Source organism: Carassius gibelio, chromosome A3 (genome assembly GCF_023724105.1).
Source record: "Carassius gibelio isolate Cgi1373 ecotype wild population from Czech Republic chromosome A3, carGib1.2-hapl.c, whole genome shotgun sequence".
NCBI lineage: Eukaryota > Metazoa > Chordata > Actinopteri > Cypriniformes > Cyprinidae > Carassius > Carassius gibelio.
Window position 1 is genome coordinate 29,144,844 of NC_068373.1, and position 24,032 is coordinate 29,168,875.

At 36.9% G+C, this 24,032-nt stretch overlaps 1 protein-coding gene across 2 annotated transcripts in view; it reads left to right on the plus strand.

Annotated features, from left to right (window-relative positions):
* The window catches only part of LOC127941750 (RNA binding protein fox-1 homolog 3), a 110,224-nt gene that overhangs the window by 63,010 nt on the left and 23,182 nt on the right, over window positions 1-24,032 (plus strand). For both annotated transcript variants that reach the window (XM_052537123.1, XM_052537132.1), the window contains exons 3-4: window positions 17,562-17,795; window positions 21,087-21,218. In XM_052537123.1, coding sequence (XP_052393083.1) covers window positions 17,562-17,795; window positions 21,087-21,218 — 366 coding nt within the window. The remainder of the gene's footprint in view (window positions 1-17,561; window positions 17,796-21,086; window positions 21,219-24,032) is intronic.

A 24,032-nucleotide genomic window follows, 5' to 3' on the forward strand; every position in this document is an offset into this window, starting at 1 on the left:
ATATCATCTTTACATATGTCACAGATTTTCCCTCAGAAATGTGCTCAAACCCGTCTCAGATGATGATGGATGTGTTTGGAGCTCCTCCCTTCATGACTGGAGCAGCACATGGCTCTCTCTCAGGGCACAATCCCACAGCACTTAGTGAATGAATATTTCATACAGCGTTCAGCCGTACAAATGCTCTCCGTTTGACTGTTCGTCCTCTTCTCCTGCTCACTCAGTCTGTTTGAGCTCAGCATGAACACGCTGATCAATGAGTGCATGCTTCATATCAGCGCATCTTTTATTGTCCCGCAGTAATGCAATGCTTTATTTTCATTGCAATGGCATTATTCAACCATACAACCAACCAGTGTAGAATGTTTCATGATGTCATCTCATGTTATTTTCAGTTTTATGCATGTTGCTTTAGGTAGATGTATGCAGTAAACAATTGTGTGTGTGTGTGTGTGTATATATATATATATATATATATATAATATGTGTATATGTATATAATATGTGTATATGTATATAAAACCCTTTTTAAACCCATTCACCGTTGATTTAATGGGTTTCTCAAGGTTAGCAGACTAACAAATCAGCTCAGCTTCAGTGCTTTTTAGTCTGACTCTGAGTGCATGTCTGCGCAAAATGAGGAATGTGGACTTTTAAATATTTATCATACTATTTATAATTTATTCATATTTATTAATTAGTTATAAAGCCAAAACTGATGCAAGTTATGCCAGAAAAAACTGAAGAGAACCTACTGCTCAACCTGCAAACTAACTGTTAGTTTTTCTTTAAAGGAATAGTTTTCCTTTAATTTAAAAAAGAAAATTTGCTGATAATTGCAGTGAATGGGTGCCATCAGAATGGGGGTCTAAACAGCTGATAAAAACAATAATCCACACCATTTCAGTCCATCAGTTAATGTCTTGAGAAGTGAAGAGCTGCGTGTTTCCATCATCATTAAAGTGAAAATATGAGTTCATAATATTGTTTCCTCCAGGAGAAAAAGTTTGATCTGCACCAGGACAGAAAAATCACAGGTCAAGAACCATTCACATAGCTCTAAACAAATATGTGCGTGGATTTTGATGGGAGGTACTCAACTTTTGGCCAGAAGCAATGGATTTAAGTTATTTTTTTTAATTAATTATGGAGTGTTTTTTACAAACTTGCAGCTTTTTGGATCATTGTGATGTTTCTATCAGCTGTTTCGACTGTCATTCTGACGGCACCCATTCACTGCAGAGCATCCATTGATGAACAAGTGATGTAATGCTACATTTCTACAAATCTCAGCATATCCTGATGTTATCCTAGTAGTCATAATTACTGTAAAATACTAGTAGTACTGTGGTTTTAGTCACATTATACATGACACATACATACATCATGCATTTCGCTGCTAATCAGAGACACTGGAGTCGAGACATTTTAGCCATATTTGTGGCCAGGTGCACTAGAATCAGTGTTTTGTGTGTTGAAGCAGCTGACGCAGCATACAGGCCTGTTGCATTTGATTTGAAGACTTTATGTTGTGGTTTATCTGGAGTGGCCGGTAGCATATAAATGTGACTGGAGAGGTTTGTTCATGTCATGTTACATCCGCTGTGTTTACAGTGTGTCCATGTTCCTCAAATATTCCTCTCTGTGTTCTGAACAATTAAACTGTGACCCACTGATGATGATGCAGGCAGTTTTGTAGATCACGTCAGTCTCTGATGTGCATATATTTTGACTTTTTGTAAACTTTTCAGATAAATTTAGAAAATTCTATTTGAGAATCTGTTACATTTATAGAATGTTCAGCATTCTAAACAGTAGGAGTGATGTCATAGTATTTAAATTCTGAACTGCAATTGGTCTTCATTCTCGCATCCATTTGCGTCTATTTGCATTTTCAGAAAGATCTATAAAATGTTTTTGAAAAGTCTCTTATGCTGATAAAGGCTGTAAATATGTTTATAATTTAAAATAACTTTTTTCTATGTGAATATATTGTAAAATGTAGTCATTCCTCCAGTCTTCAGTGCCACATGATCTTGATCATTCTGATATACTGATTTGCTGTTTAAGAAACATTTATAAGTCGTGCTGCTTCGTATTTTTGTGGAAACTCTGAAATATTTCAAGTGGGAATATTGTGACTCAAACAACAGCATTAACTCAACCAATGGTGTGAGTTTGGGGAGGGGCTATTTGTTTGTCCAACCAATGGAAGACATGAGAAGTGTTATTATTTTGCAATTCAAATTAGCAGCTGTTCTGGGGCAGAAGCTTTAAACCAATCAGTAATGTAGTTTGCATTGGTGTTTAAAACAATCTCTGACCAGAATGTTTGAGGAATATCAGTACCATACGGCCGCAAACAGTGTTACTCAACGTCGAGGAGCCCATCCAGACCTTCCTGCTGTGATTTGTGTCCACTCACACTGATTTACTGCTGTTTTCCCTCAGAAACTGAGCCTGTGTGTGTGTTATAGATCAATAGCTGCTGCTTTCGCTGTATTGTTGATTGCAAGCGGAAGAGAAAGTGTTGCTTGAGGTTTGTGTGTCTGCGGCTCCCTGTGGCCCGATGTGAACATAAAGGACTCTGGTTAATCACTTCACTGCAGGCCGCTGGCCTTTCCTCTTCTTTCCTCTTCTTCTCCTGGCTCTCGGTGTCTGTGTTTTCACTCACGCCGCTGTAATTGTTCCTTCTGTGACGGATGGAGAGGTGTGAGTTTATCAGTTTGGGACATCCATGCTTTGATCACACATCACCTGTGCTGACAGACATCTGCAGCTCACCGCAGATAAGAAGAAATCTGCCATTACCGGACTAACATCGTCCACAAACAGTCATCTGATTCAAAAGCCTGCTGTAGTTTTGAATGCTAATCAACCGTGGGTAATAAGCGACTCCTTTAAGCTAACGCTACTGATAGATTTCCTCATCTTTAAAGAGCAAAGTGCACTTCAGAAAGTTTTTTGTGGAGGTGTAACTCTAGCTGTTGAGTAAAATACACGCGGTGATATTTCTTTCCAGATGCACTGCTTTATCTCATCAGCGTCTGCATTTCTGGTGTTTTAGTATTACGTTGTGTACTTGATGAGGACAAGCTCAGGTTAGGTGCTGTTTTATCAGGTTTAATGATGCACAGATAATGTGAGGTTAAGTGCTTTACTCCGGACCACACTGTCTCCTCTTTCGCTCGCGGCTCAGTTTTTGTCTGGAATCAAATCGGTGTGATGCAAGAGCTTGTGTTGCTTGCCTCCACACTGCAAACAATTACTTCACAATCAGTTTAGTACATTTATAAATATTGTTTCACTTGTTTTCCAGTCAACAAAATCATCAATATCCTTAAAACAAGAGAAATCTACTTGCGAAGCAACTCTGAATAAGATATTAGTGAATATAAGTGGGTTTTGTCTTCTGGCACTGAGATATTTTTCTATTTATTTTTCATTTGTTTTAAAAACATAAGAAATGTGTGTGTAGTTAGACGAAAAACACAGTAAAGACAAAACTTATGAAAACTATTTATGCATTCTTCTCAATGAAATGCATCTTGTTTATTGGTTTTGTTTTATATTATTAATTTTTATTTATTTTGATATTGTGCATGGAAAATAAGAACAAAAAATAAGAATAAGGAACAAAACACAAATTGAAGTTATATTACATAATATTTTATAATTTTATTAATATTTATATATATGTAATATTTTTGAGTTCAAAAACACATGCATATTTTTTTGTTAGCATTTTTAACAAATAACTTAATTGTACTTCAAGAGACACACACACACACACACATATACAGTATATAAACTAGTGAGTAGATGAGTTTACTTGTTCAGTCTGATGTCTAATGTCCCCAACATCCTCTGTAGTCCTGTTTAGCCAAAAAGATCCAGAGGGGGTGTACCTGATATATTTTATGTTGTCAAATATAATGTAAAAATATCTTGAATCGTTGCTGACCACAGACTTTATTTCAGGCATTGAACCAAATACCCACTGAATTCAGGACGATGGCCATGGATGTGCTAAAATGCAAACTCGCTCATAGATTTTGGCCTGTAAAAAGTACTCAATCTCAGGACCAGTAGCCTTCATACAAACACGTTTCTTGTTTCAGAGAAGGTTTGAAAAGCTGTGATAGTGACTTCATGAGCAAATGATGCCACAGTAATGCCACATTTAACCACGTGACCGCTGCAAATCAAAGTTTTGCACAGGAGTGCAGTCGTTTCATGGCACGCTTTCGGTTACTCTAGAGGTGAGATCTAACCCCGATCCTGAGCCCCGGAGCGGGTGTAGCTTTACTCCATTACCCAGACACCAGACCGGGCCTCTTCCATCAATGATTCAGGGATTCACCCCTCGCGCAGGAGAAAGAGGGGCTGCTTGTGCCAATTAGACGGTCTCGGTGACAGAATCACGGGTGGCAGAGATCGAGAGGGAAGCGAACAGCAGTTAAGGAAGCTGACCGGATCTTCAACCCCCCACTCGTTCGGGGCGACCCGATTATTCGCTGCTCCCCCGGCGGAGTCATTCCTGAGAGACAGTCATTAGTGCATGCTGGGAAACCTCAGCCTTTAGACCAGCTCCAGGAAGAAAGGGGTGTTAGGATCAGATATGTGTTCCTCCGATTGCTGGTTCACGCTCACGCAGAGCTGTGAAAACGGCCGTAATTCACTCATGTAATGGCTCCAATTTGACACAGAGATAGTCAGAGCCTTTAGTATTTTTCTGAAAAATTGCCTTTTTTGATCCAAGTGTCTTCTGCGGTATCAAGAGTCAGTTTAGAAAAGAAAGTTGTGATAACACGACTGGAGAGTGAAATGAAATTGTTTCCAGATGCACTGCTTTATCTCATCAGCGTCTGCATTTCTGGTGTTTTAGTATTACGTTGTGTACTTGATGAGGACAAGCTCAGGTTAGGTGCTGTTTTATCAGGTTTAATGATGCACAGGCAGATAATGTGAGGTTAAGTGCTTTACTCCGGACCACACTGTCTCCTCTTTCGCTCGCGGCTCAGTTTTTGTCTGGAATCAAATCGGTGTGATGCAAGAGCTTGTGTTGCTTGCCTCCACACTGCACACAATTACTTCACAATCAGTTTAGTACATTTATAAATATTGTTTCACTTGTTTTCCAGTCAACAAAATCATCAATATCCTTAAAACAAGATAAATCTACTTGCGAAGCAACTCTGGATAAGATATTAGTGAATATAAGTGGGTTTTGTCTTCTGGCACTGTGAGTGTAGTAGTGTAAGACAAAGTAGACAGTAAAGACAAAATTTATGAAAACTATATTTATGCAGTCTTAATAATAGATGTTTATATTTCCTACAGAGCGTTCAAAATACAGAATTATTGAAATGGGGGTATAATTTGCCACATGTGCTGTACACAGTAAACCAATCACAACAGACTATGCCATCTGACCAATCAGAGCAGAGCAGGCTCACAGAAAGGAGGGGTTTAGAGACGATAAGATAATGATGAGGTGATATTAAATGCATATTTTGAGAAAACTAAAGTGTTTTTTGATCTTGCACGCATGTAATCCTATTGTAGGAGACTCCAAAAAACAATATTAGGAACTGTAAAAATGCCATAATAGGGGCACTTTTTTATTTTTTACTTTTTTATGGCAAGCAAGGTGTTTAGCTCTTCTGTCTTTGTCCCAGCAGCACATCCCATTTGTGCACAGATTTCCAGAAGCTGTGACTGAAAGGGAATCCCACCAATCACTGCGGGAACGGGCGATACGATCAACAATCAAGCCATTCGCCATATAACTCCTCGTAAGTTTTGTTTTGCGGCCCATGTGAAGGTTATGATGGTGTTGTCGGTGGTGTCTCCATCATTCTCACGCCGGCTGTTTCCTCCCTCACCGCTCCTCCCAGTGAAGTGGCATTTCCATTTTCAGATCGAATCGCTGCTCCTTTGTGAATAGAATCGAATTACACTGAGAAGCACTGATTGATTCTTACCGAACACAACAGTTTGAGCGCGTGAGTCAGTGGCACCAGGTGCTCGTTGTGTCCAGGACCCGTTTGAGATGGTCAGTGGAGTTTCAGGAATACACACTTTCACACTTATACAGATGTTAAAATGTTTTGCATTTACATTTTAATTGCAATAATGCTCTCTTGGACCAGACAGAAGTTGTCAAAGATCGAAGATAATATTTTAAAATTGTAATGCTCTTTTGGACAGTGTGTGTGTGTGTTTATATCTACTCCAATATCTCTGGAACCAAACCATACAGGGCCTTAGAAATGAAGAAGCTAACATGGGAAGTTTGTTAAAACCCAATATCTTAAAGGGTATTGAGGTATCTTTAATACTTTTTGAGTTACAGGCATGCAAACATTGGAGAAAAGTGCTCTTTCCCAATTTTTAAACAGTCAGCATAGGCATATAATGCAACACAAATGTATTTGACAGACCCGATCTCCCAGTCTGTGTGTAAAGCTAACATTATGATGCTGCTATCTATCTGAAGTTATTTCAACCCCCTGCAATTTGGCTCTGAATCTCAGATGAAAATGCCATTTTGACCCCCCTCGACATAAAAGCTGATCACTCGGTACATATTCACCAATGACATTACGTATCTTTCTTCATAAGAAAACAATATTAACAAAATCTTACATTTGTGCCGGGGTCCTCTGGTTGGGTTGACACTGAATGATCCTGCTATAGTTTAACCTGTTTTAACAGGAAAAAGAGAGAGAAAGTGAAGTTTCAGAAATACGGTGAGCTTCAAGTGATGATCTCAGCCGTCAAATAACTCATTTGATATGTTTTTATGATATTTTTCCCCCTGACGTTCACTTCCACAGTTATTGAATTGTTTTGCACTTGCAGAGAGAGGAAGTTTGGTTGTGTTTTTGTGGCTCACTGATCTCCGCAGATGAAGGCAGGATTGATTGGTGATGATCTGAGGCTGTGAGTGCTGTGAGTGTGGATGTAATGCGCTCAGGAACGCTCTCTGCTCTCATTACATGCATTAGAGCACTATTAACAGCAGCCGGACTCATCTACTCTCACACAGTCCTGCTGCGCTGGAGGGAAACCAGTGTCCAGGTCTTTCCCAGAGGAGCCGTTCTGACTCACACACACTGTTATCACCTCAGCGCTGATGTATGACCATCTGCAGGTTTGATATCTCTCTCCGTAGATCAGGCTTGTTGTTTAATTAGTGGTCCACCAATGTGGGTTTATAATGTGATGACTGAGATCCAATTCCAATGGAAAGCAGTTAATATAGTGGGTGTTATTTATAATGAAACATTGTATTCGATTATAAGAATGCATATATATGCACACACAATATGCAGACTTTCAGACTCATAGTATTTGATAGTTTGTGCTCATGTCAGTAAAGACACTCTGCACAACACGAGCAGCAGCTGTGGGATGATAAAACCCAGGCTGTATGGTTTTCCTGATTTGTCCTCTAACAGTCTCAAATTGGCACTTCATCATGAAATCATTCCCGTTTCTGCTGAAAGTCATCAGATGCTCACCTGCTCCTTGACATTTCAGTCGTTCCCGTCTAAATCCAGCCTGGATTCTGTGGATTCTGTTCTGAATAAAATCAAGCCCTGTGTTTTGTAGCTCTTTTTCTTAAATGGCGTGAATGGCGGATTTCAGCAAATGTCACAGAGAGATGTGATTGAACAGTTTTGAACAGAGCGTCACTTCAGACTAATTACTAACACTGAACGAGTGTAATACTGAGAGATCCCCAGCTCTGATAGATTCATGTGCGAGAAGAACATTTCACAATCTTTATGGCATATAATTCTGATCTTTAGTAATCTGTGGCTAATATTGTTGTTTAAATATTTCCAATGTAATATTCTTCTTAACTGATGTTTACTTATTGTCTATCTTTCTTCTGGCTGGGTTAGAAGATTTCATTGAGATTTTTTTTTTTTTTTTTAAGAAAATACTTTCTTGTAATGTTATCTTTTATTAATATTGTTTTTAAGACAAAACATACGCATTAAATTATCAAAGTATGATAACCTCCATCATATCTTTTTTTTTTTTTTTTTTTTTCTCCATTCTGTCACCGATGGAGTTTCGGTTCCTTGCCGCTGTCACCTCTGGCTTGCTTAGTTGGGGTCACTTCATCTACAGCGATATCGTTGACTTGATTGCACATAAATGCACAGACACTATTTAAACTGAACAGAGATGACATCACTGAATTCAATGATGAACTGCCTTTAACTATTGTCATTATTGGTAAGAAGTATCATAGACACTCAGAAAAAAGGTAGGCCTACAGAAGTTGTCACTCTGGCGGTACTTTTTAAAAAAGCACACCTTTGTACCTAAAGAGTCCATACTGGTACCATAAAGGTACATATAAGCTCCTAAAGTGTACATAATAGTACCTAAAAGGTACAAAAGTGTCCCTTCTGAAAACGTACCTCCCCAGTAACAGCTTTTGTACCTTTTTTTCTGAGAGTGTACAAACACCAGTCTTTTTTTTAAGAGAATATTTGATCACATTCTCTTCTTTAAGAAGATTTCCCCAGATCTACACAGACTGTATCTCCAGTAAGGTCTGCCATTTTTTTTTTTCTTTATTATTATTATTTTTTTTTCCTCTAATGTCGATTTAAGGAGTGGGCTGTCGCTTCTTCACGCAGAAGTATTGTGCTGTCGGTCCGGGCGCTCGCGCACTTTTATGCGTTTCTCTGCAGCACCTCACGCTCCTTATAAACCCTAAAATCCTCTTCCAGAAAATTGCGCGCGGAGATTCGGCTAATAGATGTGCATTTGCTCAAACCCCGGTGAGCTCCATTGATTTCTGGATGATCTCGAGCCGTGATGGATTCGTTTTCCTCTTCATAAAACTCTTCACACTCCAGCGTTTCCCGCCAAAACTCACCACCGCGTCACGAGCGCCGAGAGACCGCGTCCTGAAACGCAAACAGCCGCTGCTGCTCTAATTGGCTCGGTTATAGAGTTGGGTGAAAGTTTGGAGGTGGGAACAGCTGGCGGAGACGATCTGTGGAGTAATATCTGCATCAATCTCCGACCCACACGCCTCCGTCCACCCACCGACGCGACACAACTCTCCTAAAGTCCTCCGATCAATCGCTTCTCTCACGCTCTCCACCTCCTCTTTCTCTACTTCCGCCTGTTTCACTCCTCTCGTCTGAGCCCGTCCCCGCAGTGATGCAAACCACTGTATTTTTCAGTAGCTCCGATCTTTTAAAACATCTTTTCCACTTACAAACTAGTTTTCTAGCATGCAGAAGTGTCACTTTATAACATGAAGTGTTCCTTTGTTTTCTGTTATTCCAAAGCTAGCATGCTTATCGTGCACGTTTGCATCTAGAAGCAGCCAAAGCAGATCTGTTAGTCGCTGCTGGTGGTGAAAGTGTGATGTGAACTGAACATTGGAGGAGTATTTGAGAACATCCCGAAGAGTTTATCAGCCAGTCAGGAACTAATGTTTCATTTATTTATTTATTTTTATTTTTTTTATGGTGTAAGCACATTTTTTGTGATCATGTTATTTTAATCATACATGATTGGTTTGTTTTTGATTTTCAGATTTGTTACTCAATGTGTTAGTCTTTTTGCAGTTAACTTTCTATTATTTATTTTATCATATTTTATCTTAGTTTTAAATAAATATTTAATGATTTGATATTTTGACAATTAACGATATTTACAGTTTAAAAAGTGAATAAAAAACTATAAAAATGTATATTTTATGTAATGTATGTTTTGTCTTGTATCTTGCTGTGTATCACTGCAGTTTTTTTGCTTTTTAAAAAATAAATATTTAAACTAATTTCAAATGAAAAAAATAATTTATAAAGAAGGTACAAGAAACTTTGTAAATTGATTAAAATATTGCCTCTTCCTTAAAAGTATATTTATATTAAAATGATTAATTCATGTGACTTATGTATGCTAATTAATTAAAATGTTTAAAATTTCTACATTCAGAGTGAACTTCCCTCCTGAGCTGAGTGTGTAAAATCACATCCTGATTACACTTTGCTTTTTAGTTATTTTATTGCATATATATAGCAATATTAGATATATTTTGAATTCCGTTTAATTTGTTTATTTTCTGCTGTTGATGTTGTAATAGAACAGCTCAAACACACATGCAGATTTACATGAAACTGAGGAAGACATGAAGCACACAGAGAGAGAGAGAGTGGCCGTGGCATCAATTATGGGATGTATGTGGTCACCAGCGCTCCATCCATTTGAAGACATTTAATTGGAGGAAGGCGCTGAAGTGTGTCGTGTCTCAGTCTCTCAGCGGTCAGTAATGAGGCCAGCTGTGGGAGGTTTTGTCAGTTTGCATCATATTGTTTTACTTAACTTTCTCTCATTAGAGCCTGTGAGTGTTGGATACCATGTGTGTCTCTGTGTTTAGGACACACACACACACACACCCCATTATTATGTAACATCAAACTAAAGTTTCAGCTTAAAGAGAGCACATCTTCATTTGCCCTAACATTTAAATGACAGGCTTTGGCATTTTCTGATCAAATACTGTCAGGTTCCTTTTTCGAACACTTTTCACTGGTAAATCTTAAAGAAATGCTCAGTTTGTCCATTTGAACCAATTTTAAGTATATTATATGCAAATATATTATAAGCACAATGTTTGAAAATCCCAGTAAATTTATTCAAAATCTTAACTCTGCAGATTTAAAGGTACAGGTTGTAGGAACTGCCACTAGAGGGCGCACTACCAAAACAATAACAATGATGACGCTAAGGAGCGTGGAATGATGGTATTTGTTGTCTTCTACCCAAAATGATCAAATAAATTGATTACTGTTTAGTCAGATGATATGAAAACGATTACCACTTGTTCAACAAATATATACAATTGTGTACATTCAAACATAATAATTGGGCATACGTAGCAAACGCGAGTTCAACGATTCGCGTAAATAGATTACATCCAAAGTCAATGCAAAGACGCGATCAGACGATGGATCAGACACGTCCTCGCACAGGTCTAGAGACCCGATGCCCCGCGTTTGGCCTGTATGCCCCATAATACTAATCTTGTTGATCGTTATAATAGCATATTTTTTCTGTAAAGATACGAATCAAAACAACTCACCTGTCGAGTAAAACACAAGCGAGATCGGCATCTCTTTCTAGCTGAAGATAGTCGCAAAGCTCTCTCCGTCTAGAAAATGCAACACCAATATTGATCCTCGCTCTTTCTCTGCTCTTGTCCCGAACTCTTCTTGGGTCGTTTGGTTGGCCCGTGCGCTTACGTTTACGGGAGCTGTCCTTGTCGACAGAACCAGCGACAGATGGTAAACAGTAATTAGAAGTAACACAATCCACTGTAAAACGTGCAAGAAGGAAATAAGGAGTTGCAGTATCTATTAATCTTAACTAAATACAGTTATAAATACCAATAAACACAACTGTGCACTGCAGTTAGTTCATGAACTAAAATGAAAAATAAACCAAAAAAAAAAGCATTTTTGTTACTTGAAATAAAGTAAATGCTAACTGAACCTTCTTTACAGGAATTTGAAAGTTTTTTTCTTAAAAGTATTTTCAAGAAAACAGTATAACTAAGAGATAAAGAAGAGTTTGAGTCTTGCGGGTGTTTGGTGTTTGTCAGATCAGGCAGATCATCCAGACTGATTCCCTCAAGCTCTCAGGAACGATCTCTCTTCTATCAGAGATAATTACTCTTAATAACCGTCCCATTAACAAGATGAGGAGCATGCATCATTAACACATTTATATCCTTCATATCTTCATCTCTGAGTGCCTGAGGGAAAGATAGCACGAGTTTACTTCATGCTCCATCTGAACCAGACCAAACACTCTTCTGAGCAGAGATTGCTGTATAATTTGCACAGGCTTACCAAAATTGTACAATAAAAGTTTGCAAAAGCATTGCCTGGTCTGATGAGTCTCTATTTCTGCTGTGACATTCAGATGGTAAAGTCAGAATTTGGCGTAAAGAACATGAAAGCGTGGATCCATCATGCCTTGTCTCAACAGTTCAGGCTGCTGATGATGGTGTAATGGTGTGGGGGAAAGTTTCTTGGCACACCTTGGGTCCCTTAGTACCAAGTAATGTTGCTGACCATGTCCATCCCTGTATGACCACCATGTACCCAAATCCATGGACCAAAATCTCTGAGGAATGTTTCCAACACCTTGTTGAATCTATATCATGAAGAATTAAGGCAGTTCTGAAGGAAAACGTGGGTCAAACCTTATGCTAACAAGGGCTACCTAATAAAGTCACCAGTGAGTGTGTGTGTATATATAATCTTAAATTCTGAAGATGTTAAAATATTAGGAACATTAACATCACAATATTCTTTAAAAATTATTTGAAATGCATATTGTGAAAAGCGCTATACAAATAAAAATGACTTTAATAGTGTCTCTCTTCAGTTTTCTAGTCATTGTGCTTTATTGAATGACCGTAGTATAACCAAAGTGTTTGAAGCATTTCTTTTTTATTTTTTTTTTATTTTTATTTTTTTTATATATTTCACTTCTACATCTGTATCCGTCTCATTTGCTGTCAGTAAATTGTATAATATACAGTGGTCTCAAAAAATATCTTTTTTATTATTTGTTTCATCTTAGGTCAGACAGAACATAAAAATAATGTAAATATAGTATAAATGATAAAGATTCAAATACACATACATGCAACCTTACAATTAATTAAGAAAAGAGAAAAAGAAAAACACCAGGCATAATTATACACTAAATTAATAATTGGAAAATAGAAAATATAATTATTTTTGTTGTTTCTTTTGCTAAATCATTAAACTAAGTTTTCATTTAATTTCAACATTTGTGTCTGTCTTATTTGCCTTCATTAGATTGTACAGTTATCATAGAGGATTTGATAGATTTACACTTAAATGTGACATTAATAGTATCACTAGTATCACCAAAGTGTTTAAAGCATCTTCTTTATACAGGAAGGTAACTAATAATACTGCTGAAAAAACTTTTTGCATGAACTCTCAGATGATCCCTCGTGTTGTCTTCAGAAAGTGATGTTAGCAGGTTTGATCTGCAGTGTTCAGGACAGTGGAGGCTTGTGCTGCGGCTTTATTAGCGTTGTGTGTGTTTGTGTAGTGTGTGTGGTCCGCTGAGAGTCACAGGCCGCCTCGCCGTGTGTCATAAGAGCTTAAAATGATCTTCTGTCTTTTTGCTTTATTAAGACACTTTCAGTTCTGGGTCTCGGAGGACGAATGGGCCGCAGATGCTGCTCTAGACCATTACTGCCATGCTCCAAACTCCCACATCACACACACACACACACACACATTTAGGCTTCATCTGAGTGGCACAACACCAAACTTTGTATGTGTGTGATACCGTACACACCCGTTTAATGCAGAAAATAGAGATTTATCAATAACAAATTGATCTGACATCTTCTAAAGAGCTAAGACTTACTAGAATTAAGGCTATTAAGATTGTTTTTGGAAAGCTGAAATAGAAATAAATGCTAAATATTACACAGAAAATGTAATTAGATTATGATTGTAATTTGGTTGTGACAACTGATCGGGCTCAGACGGACCGGGTCTGTTCTTTACCCTATCAAAAACTAAATAAAAGCACCTCAGTGTTGACTGAAGACTGAAATAAAACATAATTTATATATATATATATATATATATATATATATATATATATATATATATATATATATATATATATATATATATATATATATATATATATATATATATATATATATATATATATAACATATATAACATATATATATAACATATATATATATATATATATATATATATATATATATATATATATATATATATATATATAACATATATATATAACAATAGAGGGTAAGTAAAATATTAGTAAACACTAAAATAACACTTGAGCAAAACTCAACACTGTGATGTTAAAAATGTTTTGGGTGGTGTGTGTATACATATATTAGCATTATATCAGTATTATATATATATAAATTAGTATATAAATAAAACTAAAACTGACTATAGTGACTTAATTAAATTCAGGAGAAATATGAGACCAAGTTCACTATTGGCCAGCTTTCGGCCAGGACATCTTTCCTGTCTCGGCAGATTTCTCTCACTCGTGCAGGTCAGTATCTGAGGTCCAGACAGGTGCTGAGACGTGGAGGGTTGTGATGCTTTCGGCAGACGGGGAACTGCTGAGACGGAGCACACACAAGCTGTTTGTTTTGCCAAATGTATTCTCTCACAAATGAGGTGTAAAAACGACACAGCGGCGCTCTCAGCCGCACCGAATGAAGAGTAATAAACATCAGGCGATGGACAGAGTGTTGTTGGGCTGTGATTGGAGGAATCACTCGTGAGCTGCCCAGTCACTTTACTGGAAATCAGCAGTGCTTCCTGCTACCCTACCGTTTGTTTCTCCTCCTAACCTTCAGCTGGAATTTAGTGGAAAAAAAGACATGTCTGTGTGTAAATTACACTACTGTTAAAATAAATAAATTAACATTTTATTTTAAAACTTATTTGTGGTTAAGAAGCATTCAGTCTATTCTCAACAAATGCTGTTCTATTCTTTTCACCAAAAAGTTTATATTCATCAGTTTACTTATTTGACTTATTTTGTTGTAATAATATTTCAGAATTTTACTGTATTTACAGTATTTTTTTTTATCAAATAAATGCAGCATGTAATGGTAAATTTCACTTTTTACAAAAACCGAATATTTGGATCAGATCGGTGTATTCATGTAGTTTACCCTGGTGGTCATCAGGACGGCTCAGGTGGCTGAATACTGATTATCTGTTAATGTAAATGTGGGCGGTCACGTGTTATTAATGTGTAAATGTGATGTGGTTGGAGCCAGAGAAGCTGAGCTCAGTCTGGAGTGAGGTGTCTGTGTGATGGAGAGGGATGTGAGGGCATCGGGGCAGGACTCGTGGTGTTTGAAGCTCTCTCCGAGTCTCCTCTGATTTATCAGCCTCATTTCTTCTCATCTGCTTCATCTGCCCTCAGAAAACATGTTTGTCACGCACTTCAGAGCGCACTGGAGATCACACACGGCAGCGAGCACAGCTCTGTGTTTCACTAATAAGCTCCTTCTTCTCCCTGTGTGACTCGAAGCGAGCCTCTGTGTGTGTGTGTGTGTGTGTGTGTGTGTGTGTGTGTGTGTGTGTGTGTGTTTCGCTGCTTTGAAACTCATGGCTGCTTTGTACTGTGTTTTCCGTTGCATCATGAAAGTTTTTACGTGTGCTAAAAAGGTCATTTTGGTCACTTTCAGGACTGGAAGCTTGTTTCTGACACACAATGTGAAGTAAAAATGATAGTTGTGACTTTTTATCTCACAATTCTCACCTTTTTTCTCACAATTTTGGAATTTGTTTGACATTTCTGAGTTTGTCTCATGATTCTAACTTTTGTTTTTGCTATTATGACTTTTTTTCTCACAATTTTTTGTTAACTTTGCACAATTCTGTATTTTAATGGCATAAATTAAGACTTTTTGTTAGTATTTGTGTGTTCCCACTACTTATTTTCCATATTTACATACAGCTTAAACTAAACTTTATTTCAGGGTTAAAAAAAAAAAAAATGTATTACTTGAAGTAAAATAAATATTTAAATAAATAAATAAAATAAAATATTTAAAAAACTTAAACAAGGGACAGTTGTGGTCTTTCATAGCAATATACGTTTTATAAGGTTAAGAATACTCTTAAGTTACTTAAATGTAAAATGTTTTTATCTATTTAACACTCTTACCTGCAGTAGTGAAAGATGACTTCCCTTACTGATGATATCTTCCCTCTGTATTAACGGAAATGTTGGCAACTCTGGGCTTGGTGTGGCCTTAATACTTGACGAACGCATTCACAACTATGTTATTGGGCTCTAAATAGATACATAGTTAGCAAAAAATGCACACAATGAATGACGACTGACGAAAGAAAAAGCAGAATCCCGAACTTTTTGGCCGATTTAGAAAATACTGATGCATTTTTAAGGTGCAAAAAGACACGTCTGAGGAAAAGAGGATGTATGGTCACCCTAATGTAATGTAGTTAGCGTTTTGTTTTGTTTTTTCAATCTGTTCTCATAAAAATTCACGTTATACGTAGCTACCTTACTGCAACTTTCGCAGCGGTTTCAAAGAGAAATGTCCACTGAGTGGAGCTAAAACACAGGTTAAATGCGCTAACACGCTTGTATTAAATTGAAATAGGTACGTATTGCTGTGTTTTTATTAAGTTGCTTCTTGTATGTATTGTGGCGGCTCAGAATTCAGATATCTGGGGACTGTCGAAAAATGCCACACCAAACTCAAACCCTAATCTACCCGATAGTGTTAACAAATGCAAATTTGATACAAAAAAGCATTTTTCTGATGCAATCGTGTCAATTCAACTTCTATATATTGACGAACTGTGGCTACACGGGGTTCAAACCCATAGATATAAAGCGGGATATGTGCGATGCGAACATTCAAAAGCATAATTTTTCAAATCTCCCAGCATATTAATATTGTTTTGAAGTCATAACATGATATTCTACATATAATTAAATATATATAATGTAATTGTTTAAACCATATAATGCAATGCAATATAATGATGACTGAGAGACAATAAACATTCCTCAAAAGATGAGATTTGAGATGTTTTGGAGGCTTGTGAAGATCATTTCACATGCACTAATATGGTATTTTCTGGAAACCTTCCTCAAAAGCCCGATGATCAGATTTGATACATTTGAACATGAGTTCTCTAAATAAATAAAAAAGTTGTATATATATATATATATATATATGATCTGTACAATCTGAAAGTGTTTATGCGAAGATGCGTCTGAGCGCTGTTAGCATTAGCAACCTGTCAGGAAAATCAAAGCTCTCAGTCAAAACATCATAAAGGAGGCTGACTGGAAAATCCCAGTGTCCTCTGGTCCTCCGAGCGGCTTCTGCAACACAGAGTCTGTTCATTAGTAATGATCAAGCATGTCTGTAATCCTCCATGAGACAGGATCGTGGTTTTCTGGTCTTATTTGATGTGCGTGGCGGCTGTATTCCGCCATCGGCCCGTCAGAGGCGCAGATAAAAACGCCTCACAGCAGATTGGGATTGATCATACAGCCAGTGCTGGGCAGATTACTTACAAACTGTAGTTACATTATGACAATTACAGTCAGTAATGTAATCTAGATTACTCATTTAAGGTAATGTAATCTGAGTACTTTTGGATTACTTTCGGATTGCTTTGGATTACTCTCTGATTTATTCTCGAATTACTCTCGGATTACTTTTGGATTACTTTTGGATTACTTTTGGATTACTCTCGGATTACTCTCGGATTACTCTCGGATTACTTTTGACCTTACGTGTTTATTTAATTGGGATTATTGTTGTAAAATGTAATATAGTCTAATTACAAGACATCCAACATTTTTTGTAATCTGACTGCACGTGCTACATGAGTTGTAATCAGATACCCAGCACTGCTCATATGTGAAAGCCACAGGGGTTTAATGTATGCTTTCATTTGCAGGGTAACCAGGAGGCCAGCAATCCGGTGGACGCGATGGCCCAGACTTACACCCCGCAGTTCACACATCCCCCGCAGAACGGCATCCCCGCCGAGTTCACCGCGCTTCCCACGCAAGACTACGCAGGACAGAGCCGCGTCCCGGATCACGGCCTGACGCTCTACACGCCGGCTCAGACTCACAGCGATCTGGTCAACGGCGACAGCAACACGCCAGCCATCAGCAGCACAGCACCGGTGCGTCAAACACACCACTCAAAAAGGGTTCCCCCTCATTATTTGTGTCTTGTTTTCCGGTGCAAATATCCAAACGTTCTTAAATAAAAAAAAAACAGCCATTTTTTAAAAGGTGGGTCATTTTTTGACACTTTTTGGAATAACATGCACTGATGAATCATTCAAGCAATAAGACCGCAAGCATGCATTGAGAATAAGGGTTTCACACTATGCCACTCGAACTTCGTCTGATGAACCTGTGTGTCCCGGAGCATCTGTAAGTGGATATATATATATATATTAATAATTTGTATAATTAAAAATGTTAATAGCCAAAAGAGGATATATTATTGAGCATTTCAGTTATTTATTCTAGTTATTTATATTTTCCCTGTTGTCAGATTTATATTTTAGTTTTTCTTGAACTAAGCATAGATGTAACAATATTTAATGAGATTTACACTTAAAACAAGAAAAACACACACGCAAACCAATAAATAAATAAACAAAATTGATTACAGTATTATTTTTTTATAATTTATGTAATTTATTTAATGATCAAAATTATTGCAAATGTATTTTAATAATTTAATAAATGCATTCAAATTAATAAAAATCTTGTGAAATATTGATTTATTTATTTTCAGAGGACAGGTATTATTAGGAGTGTTTTGGTGTAATGTACCACTATTTAGAGGTGTTTATGCTTACAACAATACTAACGTTATTATCAATAAATAGATTATATTAATTAATAGATTAATATAAATTAAACAAATTAAATTTGATATTTCTATATTTTTAGATTTATATTTTTTATTTTATAATTTCTATAATTAGGTTATCAAACTGATTGAAATCCAATACCCTGTTAGCGAACTGGTTTAGTATTTCTTGTTAGGAATTAATCTTATTATATTAGTGAGTTTTATGCTTGCAAAAAGAAAAACTAATTATTACAAATAAATACATTTTATAGATTTAAAATCATTTAATGGTGTGTGTGTGTGTGTATGTATGTGTGTGTGTATATATATATATATATATATATATATATATATATGTATATATATATATATATATGAACACACATGCATTTTCTCTTTTTATATATTTTTGTAATTTATTGTATTGTTTATTAAAATCTAAGTATTTAAGATTAAATTTGTTGTATTGACAGATGAAAGATCAGATTTTTTTTTCTTGTTAAGCTTAAATCTAATCATATTTAGTAAGAATTATGCTTACAACAATATTAAAAAGATAAAGCATGAGTCACCGTGTGATCTTAAGCTCTGTCCTCATGGGGAGGGGGCGAGTCTCCTGTCATTACCCAGGGTGCAGTGAGGGCGTGAGGGGAGGAGCGGGTCGGTGGCCCTGTCTTCACCTGCGGCCCCAGAAACACACGGGCACAGCGATTGAATCAGACAGCTGTCAGTGAGAACAGAGCGTGTCAGAGCGAGGGCGAGAGCGATAAAAGAGCACAAACCAGCCTCGTTACTGCCGGAACAGTGATTATCATAATGACAACAATAAAGCCGACGGTCGTTACGCCGGTGATGATGATGATGCTGGGGTGATTAATGAGAACGATGCATCACACTCCTCCCTACAGCGGAGCAGCACGCTGAGTGTGTGTGTGTGTGTGTGTGATGTATGATGTACTGCATGTGTCTGCATGATCATACGTGTGATCACAAATCACCAGCAGCAGCCTGTGTCTCACATGAAGAAGAGAGGAAAGAGATCCACAAGGGGGATGTCATGAAACAGCTCATGTTTGACCCTCAAATCAAAAGAAAATGTAAGATATTCATTTTTGGAACATTATCATCATGACGTTCAAACACATTCCACCGTTTCTCATGTCTGTAATGCAGAAGGAAAAATGTATACATTATGTTATTTAAATTACAGCATCTGTAGTATTTTTTTATATGTCATTAAGTTGCTGATTTAAAAAAATACAAAAATTAAAATAAATAAAAACATATAACAGTTATTTTTAGAACATTAACATTGAAAATGACTCTATTACAGCAATGAGAATATAATGAGAAACATCACTGAAAACTATAAACAAACAGATGCATTACAGTAATGAGATTTGGGGGGTAAAAAATAGTTTATTGCCTTTTTTTGTCAGTGCATTGCAATAGTCTTAAAATAAGGCTTTTATGTGATTTATCCTTTAGTTCTCTCTTTTTTTTTTTTTTTTTTTGGTGACCAATGTTATTTTAGTATTATTTAGATTATATTTTTTACTGACAGTTTTAGTTGGTTTTGATTTTATTTTTTATTTTAATTTCATTTAAGTAATTTTGTTCTGTGTTTTTTTTTTTACATTTTTTTATAATTTTTTTGTAGTGTGTATGTATAACTAATATATCAGTAGGCTTTAGTTTTTATTGCTTTTTATTTTAGTATTTTGTTTAGAGAAATGCTGAAATAAAGTTAAAAAATATATTTTTTTCTTTTATTTAAAATTAATTAATTTAGTAATTTAGTTAATTTAATTGTTATTTTATTCAAGGGACAAAACCTTTTTTATGCTTTTAGTTTACTATAATAATGCTGCGACCTTTGAGACCTGCAGCAAAAGAGTTTTTCAGAGAATAATGCAATATATCATAGAGGATATATTCGTGTTTTCATGAGATCCACGAAAGTACTTGTAGATCTGACTGCGTGTGTGTCTGTGTGTGTGTGTGTGTGTGTGTGTGTGTGTGTGTGTGTGTGTCTCCGTCACGAGCTGAAGCAATAATATTGGTGCTGTGTTAATGTTTTGATGAAGCCCATGATGCTCTGGGGAGATTTGTAGAGGTTGTGTGTCTGAATGAATCTGAACATTTGTTACCTCAGTGATGACATTTTGATGACATGCTGCTGTAAGCGTGTGTGTGTGTGTGTGTGTGTGTGTGTCGTTCTGCTCGACTGAGCTAGCGGAGAGAGAAAACATCTGTCAAACACGTCTGAAGTTTCATTTGTGGCGGCTCATCAACATAACGATGGAAACATCAAGCCAATGGCCTCGGAGAGCAGGAGTGTGTGTGCGTGTGTGTGTGTGTGTGTCAGTATATCTGGTGTGTGTGGGCTCCTCAGACAGTAACAGGTGGAGATTAATAATCCTATAGTAGATGTGTGACCTCAGGTAGGCCACAATAACTCAACGTCTGTTTAGTGAAGAGTATGCTAACTTACTTTCCTTGATCTCTTCTTTTCTTCTTACTCTCTCTCTCTTCTTTCATTGCGAGTCTAACCTGGAGACACTGATGAACGGATGTCTCTCTTGTCTTTGTTTTGCTCGGACAGACAGAAGACGTGACGCAGACAGAAGTTTCCCTGCTTCATTTAGAGTCCACGGAAAAACAGCAGCCCAAACGGCTACACGTCTCCAACATCCCCTTCCGTTTCCGGGACCCGGACTTACGGCAGATATTTGGGGTGAGTTTGACAACTTCCATGTTTCGTTTCATCCAGCAGCTTCTTTCTTGGTTTCATCGCCTGGAGATTCATGCTCTTTAAAGGAAAAGTTGACACAAAAATGAAAATGTATTCACCTTCAGACCATCCGAGATGTAGCTGAGTTTCTTTATCAGATTTGGAGAAATGTAGCATTACATCATTTGCTCAGCAGTGAATGGGTGCCGTCAGAATGAAAGTCCAAACAGCTGATAAAAACATCACAATAATCCAAATTCATCAAATGCCTTAATGATAGATTTGTTTCTAATAAACACGCAACTTTTCACTTCTCCAGACATTAACTGACGGACTGGAGTGGTGTGGATGACTTGGGGATTATTGTGATGTTTTTATCAGCTGTTTCGACTCTCATTCTGACGGCACCCATTCACTGCTGAGGATTAATTGATGAGAAAGTGATGAAATGCAACATTTCTACAAATCTCTTCCCATGGAAAAAGACAAATTTATAATCCAATTTGAACTGTTTGCATAAAGTTTTAAAATACAAAAAAAAAAACAGTGAATGTGAACTTAAACTGAAAATACAAAACGGCAAAATCTTTCTTCCCTTGTCACATTCACTTAAAGGATTCATCCTATTTTCTGTCAGTCATTTCTGTTGTTAATAAGATAATAATTTCAGATAATAAATATTTAGATACTTCACTGCAAAGATAAAAAAAAAAAAAGATTTTCCTGCTCGATATTTTTGTCTTGTTTTCCACTGCAGGTTACATTTACTTGAGAAGCAAAATTACTTATCAAGTCATTTCAATTCTAAAAAAGTAATTTATACTAATTAATTTCTATCATTACTTAAAATATCAGGTCTTGTTTTCTGCACAAAATAAATAAGTTTGAAACCGGAGAATAAGAAAAAGTCTGCCGATGGGGTAAGAAAAATAATCTTGTTTTCCCTTTGAATTAAGTTCATTTTTCTTTCCTCATTGGCAGGAGACTTGTCTTTTAAGCATGAACTCTCTTAATTGTGAAGATCTGTTTATTAGTTTATTTCAGAAAACAGTACTTAGTATCGTGAGTTCATATTCATGTTTATTTAAGAATGAGGATATATTTGTAATGGAAAACAAGACAAATATGCTGAGTTTTTTGCAGTGTAGGAGAGAGATGTGAGAGAAATGTTCCCACTTTCCGAATATCTGAATTACATGAACTGTTCTCTACAGATGATGTGGTGAACTTACCTTTAGGGTAAATAAGATGACTATGGACTCACACACACACACACACACACACACGGCGATCTGCTTCCTTCTCATCATCTCAATCATCTTAATGAGCTGTCAGCAGCAGGCTGGCCAGGAAAGCTGCTTTAAACAGCGCTCGTTTGTTTGGGCTGGTGTCGGCTGGTGGCTCTGTCGAAAAGATGATGTTAATTACAGCACAGACTGCCGCTGAGCTGTATAAATTACATACAACATGGTCTGTGGCCCCTCGCTCACTTCCCATCATGCTCTCTGATAGCAGGATTATTGTTCTCGGAGGCTGCCAGGTTTGTGTGTGCCAGATCAGCACAGTAATTAGCTCACAGTTATTGTACATAGGAGGCGGAGAGATATAGGATGCAAACCCGATATGGACAACTAGAGACATTTGTCTAATTACTACTAACCAAGCTGGCATCGTTTCTTAGTCAGTAGTTTTGTCTCGATTTCTATTATAAATACCTAAACATTCTTAAAAGATAAAATGAGAGATTTGCTGAAATGTAACATCACATCACTTGCACCTAAATGGATGCTCTGCGGTGAATGGGTGCCGTCAGAATGAGAGTCAAAACAGCTGATAAAAACATCACAATAATCCACACCACACTAGTCCATCAGTTAATGACTCGTGAAGTGAAAAGCTGCGTGTTTGTAAGAAACAAATCCATCATTGAGACTTTTGTAACTTCAAAACATTGCTTTCTGGATAAAATACATAATCATAATATTGCTTTCTCAAATCAACTTGTCTGAATCAGGAGAGAAATATGCTCAGATCAAGAACAAAACAAAAACAAAACCGCTCTAAATAAAAAATAAACCGATGGAAAGGTTATGGATTATGGACTCATATTTTTCCCGGAAACAAAGGTTTGAAGTTCAGTAATTAATAATATGGAAAGAGGATGAGTTAAAAATGCGTTAATGATGAATTTGTTTCTTACAAACGCGCATCTTTTCACTTCTCAAGTCATTAACTGATGGACTGGAGTGGTGTAGATTACTTGTGGATTATTGTGATGTTTTTATCAGCTGTTTGGACTCTCATTCTGACGGCACCCATTCACTGCAGAGGATCCACTGCTGAGACAGCGATGTAATTCTACATATCTCCAAATCTGATGAAGAAACAAACTCATCTACATCTTGAATGGCCCGAGGGTTGGGTACATTTTCAGCAAATTCTCACTTGTTTTTCTTCACAAGAAAGCAGTTTTCACTCAGAAATTGCTTGAAGTTGACAAAATGAAATAGTATTTTCTTGAACATGCACTCCAATAATCATTAGCTTATTTACAACTTTAAAAAAGAAAATCTTGTTTTGTATTGTATTAATGGACCACGCACAGCTGTGATTGCTTGAAGCACTACAAGGTTCTGAGTGCATGCATAAGACATCACAAAAGGTAAACAAAGGCAATATGGCCATACTGTAAACCCAACACCTTGAGACCCAATCTCTCGCTATAAGCTCCATCTGCCTGCACGGACTCAAGTGAGCCACGCTAATGACTCGGTCCCCGCGCTATCAAAGCTTGGCGGCGTTGATTAGCCTCGTGGC